This window comes from Poecilia reticulata, unplaced genomic scaffold (genome assembly GCF_000633615.1).
Source record: "Poecilia reticulata strain Guanapo unplaced genomic scaffold, Guppy_female_1.0+MT scaffold_589, whole genome shotgun sequence".
In the NCBI taxonomy this organism is placed as follows: domain Eukaryota; kingdom Metazoa; phylum Chordata; class Actinopteri; order Cyprinodontiformes; family Poeciliidae; genus Poecilia; species Poecilia reticulata.
Genome location: NW_007615342.1, coordinates 2,813 through 11,357, shown reverse-complemented (window position 1 = coordinate 11,357; position 8,545 = coordinate 2,813). Strand labels below are relative to the sequence as shown.

Below are 8,545 nucleotides of genomic sequence, written 5' to 3'. Positions count from 1 at the left end.
CTGCTCCTAGAGCGGCTTTCACATCTTGCGCATGACTAAAGCAGTGGTAAGAACACCGGCCAGGAAAACCCCCAACGTCTGCCAAGTGGGAGTGCCGAAGTAGGAACGAATTCCCTCCTGAAAAAGATAAATAAATAAAGTTTTAAACCACAACAATTATTTACACTATATTTTGCTTATTGAATAATTTTTTTGTTTCAAAAGACTCCAAAGTTTGGGGAACTATTCAAATTATTCATACAAGTCTGGACCTATACTCGCAAAGATTCTCCGAGAGATTCGATCTTAGCTTAAAAATTCTTAAGAACTATACCACACCATCAACATTTTGTTACGTTAGAAGATCCATTAATGCCTACAAACTTTTATCGCATAGAGGCAAAATACTAAGAAAAATCTTGGAATTGCATAAATGCTACATATTTTCCTAAAATGACATCACAAGAAGCTACTTTTACTCTTAGGGTTCCTGGTGAGTTTTACACAGTTCTGTTTGTAAACACCATCAGAAGTAATTAATGATTCCTTACCCAGCCGCCTTGCTCTCTTATCCAGTTGATCACGTGATACTGGAGGTAGTCTATTGTCCGGTTAATTATTGTTCTGTTGACATCAGCCATTTTGATTATAAGGCCCTAGAAAATGGATGGAAAAACAAAAATTATTCAGTAATAATCCCAAACAGATGAACAGCAGAGGAGCTTTCACATACTTTTATGACGAGTCGACAGGCGAAGTAAAAGAGCGCAACCACTCGGCCCCAGTTGAATCTACCATCGGAAAAGACTTGTTAGACAACTTTCATGAAGATGTTTTTTGACGGGTTCAGGGCGGAGTCGTTTATCATCCTGGGGAAATCATTATTTTCTGAGTGAATTGTGAGTGAGGGCAAGAGTACAATCTCAAAAAAAGTACAAGTGTTTTTTTTTATTTATCCCGACTCCAATCCTAAATAAAATCCAACATTAAAAAGTAAATTATATTTGGCATCTGCTAGCACCCAGTGTTTGGTGGCCTGTCACATATTGACTTTCTATTAGAGAATAATATAAAAAAAAACATATCTATCAGAACTCAGTGCAAATTAATCACACTTRTGAATATTATTACAGCAGTTTTGTTAAAATATGTTAAACATGTGCTAAGGCTGTAATTACAGACCAATGTTACAATTTTTTGTTATTATAACAAAAGTACTTTTTATTAATTATGCTAAGAAAAATAGAATTAGATTCTTCTGTCTGAACACTCTGTACCCAGCATTCATGTTATTATTATTTTTTCTTGAGGAGCTGAAACCGGTTTGATGAGCCTTAGGGTATGTTTTAGTCAGACTGTCCCACACATAACTCAGGCGCGCATTGAAAAAGTTTACATATTTTCTATCAATAAAACCAATTGTGTTCATATATGATGTTGTCTTTAAAATTCTTTTGTCATTAGACACTCAGTAACATGAGTTGCCTGGAGAGACAGAAAATACTTAAGTGTCTTCTAACAAAATAATCTTTACATTCTTCTGCTGCATTTTACCAAAGTAGAAAGAGTTTCAGGTAAAAAACTTCATTATGTTGGGTGTCCAATGTTCATAGTAAAAAAGAATAGTAGCAGACAGAAAACATTGAATACAATCAATACATGAAATGGCAAAATCAAAAAATAAAGTCAAGATGGTTGAGTTGACGACAGTAGCATCTCCACATGGTGGACCTGCTCTAACTGAGCCATCTAGGGCCCGGATTAAAATGGTAATATCAACTTGAAGACAGTAATACAAGCCACCATAATGTGCAACAGTACAAATACAAGTCGTAGTAATCACATCTATTTCCAGTGTAACAGGAGAAAACGAAAAGTCAGATCCGACGTTGACTTACTCCGACTTCCACAATCTGATCAGACGAATTTCCTGAGAAACAAAGGTTAGGATGAGTCACATCATTCAAATGTTGATGCACCAGCGCCAAAGCGAAACCCATGCTAAATTAATCTGGCTGGGCAGTTCTCACACACTTCAGTGTGTCAAAAAGGTGAAAGAGAGTGCTAAATATTTGTTTCTGTTCTAGATTTCAGAGCAGGTATTCACCCTGGAGATGCAGAACGGGCAGGAGATCAGTCAAATTCATTGTATTGTACACCTTTCCAACAAAGTAAAACAAAAAACAAAAAGAACAGACCAAAAGTAAATGATTGTGTGCTGATTACCATGACTTGCTTCTGCACACTGTTTAAGTACAAAAAGATAAGTGGGTATTGAGAAATCTTGTGGTATGGACAGACTTTTAAGGTTGATTACAAAGGCATCTTTAATTTAAATGAATGGAATAAGAAATAATAAAATAAATTAGCCTATAATTTACACATCAGACTAATTACATTGTTAAAAGAGGTCTGGAAACAAGAAACAATATGCAAAATTAAGGGTTGTAGGGTATGACATGTAATCCGGTTTGAAAATAATTATTTACAAAAAGTACAATCACAACTTCAAATCTCATAAAGCCCGCATTACGCTTCTTTGCTATATTAAACCTGCTTATTTCTTCTTAATTTTTTTAAAGAAATGTTTTCATTTGAGTGACTATTGTAAGTGTTACACTTATGGTTTGTGAAGTCTTTAATAAAAAAAAAAAGATTCACTCACAAATACAATCATAGGAGTTTTAAATACAGGCTGTTCACAACTTTAATTGTTTCATGTACTTAATTTTATTCACATACACCAAATTCAATTTTACGTAACTTCACTTGAACGTAACTTCCTGCGTTCCGTCGTCTTCCGTCCATCACGCGCATGCTCAGGCCTCTTCGCAACTCGGCTGGCAAGATGGCGGATGCTCAAGTAAGTAGTTGAAGACGGCGTGGTGAATTTAAATCGATTTATAGGCATTTTATTAAAGTTATTTGTCACATAAAATGACATGAATATTAGAGTATTGACCTAAGTTACGGAATAAAGCAATTTCAAGTCAAATCTAATCGTTTCTAGTCGGTATTTGTTGTCGGTCTGCACACCCTCGTGTAATGCTGAATTAGCCGGAATGCTAGCGTTGTTAGCCTAATGATGAGGTTATAGTTAAGAATGTAAAGTTATCTTAAATGTTCTAGCATATCTTGCCAGTTGTATTGCTTCCACTGCTAAATGTGATCTATTTGTCACTAAAGCGGTTAGCTGCGGTAATATTTGCTGAAACAGGAAGTCGATTTGAGCAAACTTAGCTACCATTAGTGGCGGTGTAAAAGAAATGTGGATGGTGGCCGTCACCCAAATTTAAATCTTTTAAATGTGTTTTTTTTATTTTTATTTTGCAGACCGAGAGGGCTTATCAGAAACAGCCCACAATCTTCCAGAACAAGAAGCGTGTTCTGGCTGTTGAGGGTGGCAAGGAGGCTAAAGAGAAGATCCCCCGCTATCACAAGAGTGTCGGGCTTGGCTTCAAAACCCCAAGAGAGGTAACAAACCTCCGAAGCTGGTRAAATCGGACGTATAAGTTTGTTTATAATTTTGCAAGTGATGCTTTTTCTCACGATGGTCTTCCAAACCTTTAGGGTTCTGACGACAATGCCTTTTGGCAACACTGATGCAACATCTGTTGATTTTTTTTTTTCTTGTGGAGTTCCTGAGTGATTATCCCAGTAACAATTTACTTGTTTCCTCTTTCCAGGCTATTGAYGGCACTTACATTGACAAGAAATGCCCCTTCACTGGGAATGTCTCTATCCGTGGCCGTATCCTCTCAGGTAAAAATATTATTTCCAGTAAACCTGCACACTTTCCTTTTATGTTAGCTGCTGTAACTTATCCAACAGTTTTTTTCCCAGTAGGATAGCCACGTTTTTTACAACTAAAGAGATTTTTGACRGAGACTGGGACTAATCATTTGCTCTTCTATCAAATCTGTTCATATTTGAAATTTAAAATATACCTGCACATTTTAAAAATGGTTTTGGTTAAAAATGCATTACTCATCTTCAGGTAAATTAAGCATAATTATTTCAGACAACAATTTAAACAAAACTAAAAAAAAACAGCTTAATTGTCTAAGTTAAATAAGAAAACAAAAGCAATGAATGATTCTGGGTGTAGTTTTAGCAGTAGCTTAATAAAGTGATTGCAGCTTAAACGGCAGCTGCAGACTCATTACTTGCATAAYTATGTCATAAATTTGAAGTCAAACTTTATTTGACTTCAGACTTTATGGGATTCATTCTACCTTTAAAGCTACAGTTGTAGGATGGAGTTTATGCCCGACTTCACCTTTGTCATTATTCTACAAATGATGCTTTTCTCACGATGGTCTTCCAAGCCCCTATGGGTTCTGACGACAGTGCCTAATGGCAAAACTGATGTTGATTATTGACAAAAGTGAAAGCGGTATTGTCSTCTGAAGTGGGATCTTGACTTAGCTCTACAGTGTTGACACAAAGCTGAAGCTCTGTCTTTGTTCCAAAAGGCGTGGTGACCAAAATGAAGATGCAGAGGACCATCGTTATTAGACGCGACTATCTGCATTACATCCGCAAGTACAACCGCTTTGAGAAAAGGCACAAGAACCTCTCTGTCCATCTGTCACCATGCTTCAGGTAATGCACGTTTTACACTCTCCTCACTTTAACAATGGTGATTATCTAACTATTTAGGTTACATAATCATATATTGTTTCCTACTCGATTTGAGCTRTTATTGATTTTAATATTGTTGCATATTGTAAAACTGATGTCTTGGGTATTTCTACAGGCAACATTAACAATAAGTCTACCATGTTTGTTACTAATACTAATCCCGTCCAAAAAATCCACATTAGCTGCAAATGATGCTTTTTCTCACGATGGTCTTCCAAGCTCAAGGAGCTTTGACGACATTGCCTTTGGCAAACGCTGATGCACTTTTACTTTACGGCCTTTAACGCAGTTGATGACTTGTGTTTAAAAATGTTTAAATTAATAATCTTTTAAACTTTTTGCCTACAGAGACGTCACAGTTGGAGACATTGTGACTGTTGGAGAGTGCCGACCCCTCAGTAAGACGGTGAGATTCAACGTCCTCAAGGTGACCAAGGCTGCTGGAGCCAAGAAACAGTTCCAGAAGTTTTAGGCAAGACTATAAACATGGCAGCCCACAGACCAGMTTGTCTCACTGTCTAATAAAGAAAATCTTGTTTAAAAGCCTTCTTTGTTGCTTTATTTTAGTCCTAGACTTTCCGCTAATAGATTATGGTTTTTGTGTCACTGCCAAAAGGATTAAAATAAATGGATTAACATTTATACATTCATTTTAATGAAGTGTGTTCAAAATCCAAAACATGCTGGATGGTACAGAATCTGTTTTAAATGCAAGACGGCTTATAAATACCTACTGTTCTCRTTAATTTAGATTTAGCTAAGGAATTCAAACTAAACCTGCTAATTGAAGTGCAGTCAACAACCAAGGATTTAAGGTGGCAGTGGGGCCTCGTATACAATATTTACATTTGTTTGGATTTACATTTTAGATTTTGGGTTCCATGAGTAAAAAATTAAAATGTCTTAGTTATTGGATTAAATGCAGAACACAACAGCCTGAAGATGACATACGTTGAATGGTATAATGAAAACGACTTGTTTAAAAAATAGCATGTAAGAACATTGAATCAACCCTGTAGTTCATTAAACAATTACGATTAGATGCAACCCCTTGTGTATATTAAAATAGATAGTTGATCAATTGAGTTTTTGTAGCTGAGATTCACTATTGGGGTCTTGTCAAACAGTGATAACCAATGTTCCTGAAGAGGCTTTATGTATTTCACAAGATTTGCTTCAAACTGCTACAGAATCTGTTTTGACTTGGAGGTCTGTACTCTAGTTTAATCCTTAAGATTTGATTACTGCTAGTGTGTAGTGAGCACATTACACACCTAACTGACTTAGATTAGAGGTTTAAAACTAGCTAAAGTGTAGAAAAAATATTTAGTTTTACAGTTTACCCATTCATGTTTATTTTGGTATGGAGGACCAGTCCTGCCATTTATCCTACTGTAACTTTAGAAAACCACAAAACAATTTTGGTTTAAAAGGGATTTTGTGTGAGTACATATGAAAATTACATAATATAATTTCCTCATAAAATTATATGCTCAAAATAATAAAAGTCCAATTAATTATTAGATTTAGAGCAGCCTAAGTTTAACAAACTCCATGCAAGGTAAAATAATTGGTGGAAAGCTCCAGGACTTAAAGTGGATAAAATTCCTAACCTCAATATGAACATCATGCACTTATGTTCACTGCAGCGCCTCTTACTGGTTCAATTATTTTTTATTCCTATATCTGCAAAAATTACCAGCAGAGGGCGTCATTGTTAAAGCAAAGTTTCAATCTTTTGCTTTTAAACTCGAGGGTTTTTACAATCAATGTCAATCTTGATTTATTGTTTTAAGATAAACAAAACGTTCTTTTTTACTTTGAGTATTACCAGTATATATATATTGTCATAAATATATGTTTTTAAATCTCAGATACAGTGAGGACAGCTCACTTTCCATGAGATTCACAATTCAGACTTTCTACAAAGTCAAGTTGATATGCTTGTTTAGTGTATTTGAAACATGGCCCTCCACCTTTTATGTACGCTGCAAAAATGTAATGTARCTGATAATGGGAGTTAARTTTTTGTAATCYGTTATATTTATTTACCTCAACCTATTTAATGATCATCTTATGAATCCGACAATGCTATGTCTAAAATATGGCCTGCTTTCTTTGTGGAGTTTTATGCTTGTAACTCTCAGTAGCATCTGAGATCCAGCTAAACATGCAAATGAACAGAGTGTATTCACGGCTGTCTGCATCAACTGATTCATTTGCATTTGTCCTTATTTTTTTGCTTGAGAAGAGATCTTTTTTTTTCTGCGTGGGAATCAGTCAGACCCCCACCTCCACCCACCACCGTCTGTCTGTAGCGTACCATAACATCTATTAATATATTGATGCAGTGCATGTTTTATCCTAATCTTCCAGTGAATGTAGACCATATGGAGATTATGTGAGCAGGAGAAAGTGACTAATGTGAGCCCAGTAGTCTGAGTAGGTCCGTCTCTTAATGATTAGCAGAGTGAACAGCTGTTCTYTTGATATGTACAGCAAATATTTCTTCTCAACTACAACTTTTACTTGTTTTTGTTTAACTTATGTGACCCTCCACACATGCTGCAGTGTTTACCCCAACAGCAGAGTCACAGTGTTAAACCACAAATGTCCTGTCTTGTACTGGGGGCTTYCCCAGCTCCGACTCCTTACRTTGAATACACTGCAAGATGGTGGGAGGGCTTCTTCACTATGTTTTCTGAATAACAGCGCTTCTCAGAATCAGACACCCCGCGGGGCCCGACGCCCCWGTAGGCCCACCGCATGAGTCTAGCTATGCTCCAATTTACTGTTTGTTAAATGCCAGAGCTTTGATTCTTTGAAAAAGCCTGAGCAACAAAAATAAGCTCCCACTATGTGTCAAGTTTTGATGGATAATTGCTTTTACTGATGCCAGATTGTATTGCTGGTTATGTCAGCTGATCCATGTGTGCCTTCATGGTAATTAGAAACCCAATAAGTTCTACCTTGCTTCTAATGGACCAAATTTAGAGACCATTTTTCAAGTTATGAAYGATGCATTCTTCTTTGAATATTGTAATGTGGTGAAGCTGATTGAAATGTYATGGGTTTTCCATGGATTGATTTGGACTGTGGAATAGCCCTCACAATCCGTCCAATGTATTGAGCAAGTTGTCCTTAAGCCCCTTTTGTAACCTATTTGGTGGAATAATTAGGGTCATTGTCCATTTGGAAGACCCATTTGCGAGCTTTAACCTCCTGGCTAACGTTTTTAGATGTTGCCTCTAAAAAACACAATACCATCAACAAAAGGTGAGCGTCAGGGTTAGAGATTCAAATTTATTGCACTGTCCATCTGACACCTGAATCAGGTTGTCTTTAATGAAAARAAAAGATGAAAAGAAAAAAAATCCCTAATTTTATTCCATGCACTACTGTGSATGAAAACATTCCCWAAAGGTGTTCAAATCAAATACTCTACTGTTGCTTTGATCAGTAATATAAGGCATTTATTTTAAATTTACTTCTTCAATGAACATCATTGTTGCATCCCTCTATAATTTCTCAACCCTTTTTCAGCTGAACATCTCATCCATCGGTCTCCCTTCTCTCTTTGAAAAAGTTTCTCTTAACATTCCTTCAGCTTGCCAACATGTTTATCCAATGTCACAGTYGTACATACTTGTGTATCCAGTGGCACTAGTGTTAGTTCAGAGGCTCAAGCCAAATGAAGTATCCAAACAGGGACCTTCTGGTTTCCCAGCAGGAGGTTTGGACTGGAGGGATGTCGTTCGCCCCCCACTGATGAACCCTTGTTTTTGGTGGTTTGGAAGCTGTCAGCAGTATTCAGACTGATTTTTCCAGCAGAAGACCTGATAGACTGAACAAATGGAGCACAGGTTTGTCGGCATGAGTTTGGGTTGTATATGATACGGCTCTTCACCCCGCGCTCTTGTCT

At 36.7% G+C, this 8,545-nt stretch overlaps 2 protein-coding genes across 2 annotated transcripts; one reads left to right on the top strand and one right to left on the bottom strand.

The window, feature by feature from the left end:
• Window positions 1-6: 6 nt before the first annotated feature.
• Window positions 7-847, bottom strand: LOC103461094 (apoptosis regulator BAX-like). Its single transcript, XM_008403424.1, is given in 3 exon segments — window positions 7-117; window positions 531-635; window positions 713-847. Coding segments are annotated over 3 exon segments (339 nt in total). The 3' UTR covers window positions 7-18.
• Window positions 848-2,736: 1,889 nt separating this feature from the next.
• Window positions 2,737-5,169, top strand: rps11 (ribosomal protein S11). Its single transcript, XM_008403423.2, has 5 exons — window positions 2,737-2,842; window positions 3,313-3,453; window positions 3,666-3,741; window positions 4,455-4,584; window positions 4,972-5,169. The coding sequence occupies exons 1-5, from the start codon at window positions 2,795-2,797 to the stop codon at window positions 5,093-5,095; spliced, it is 519 nt and encodes a 172-aa protein (XP_008401645.1). The 5' UTR covers window positions 2,737-2,794; the 3' UTR covers window positions 5,096-5,169.
• The last annotated feature ends 3,376 nt before the right edge of the window (window positions 5,170-8,545 follow it).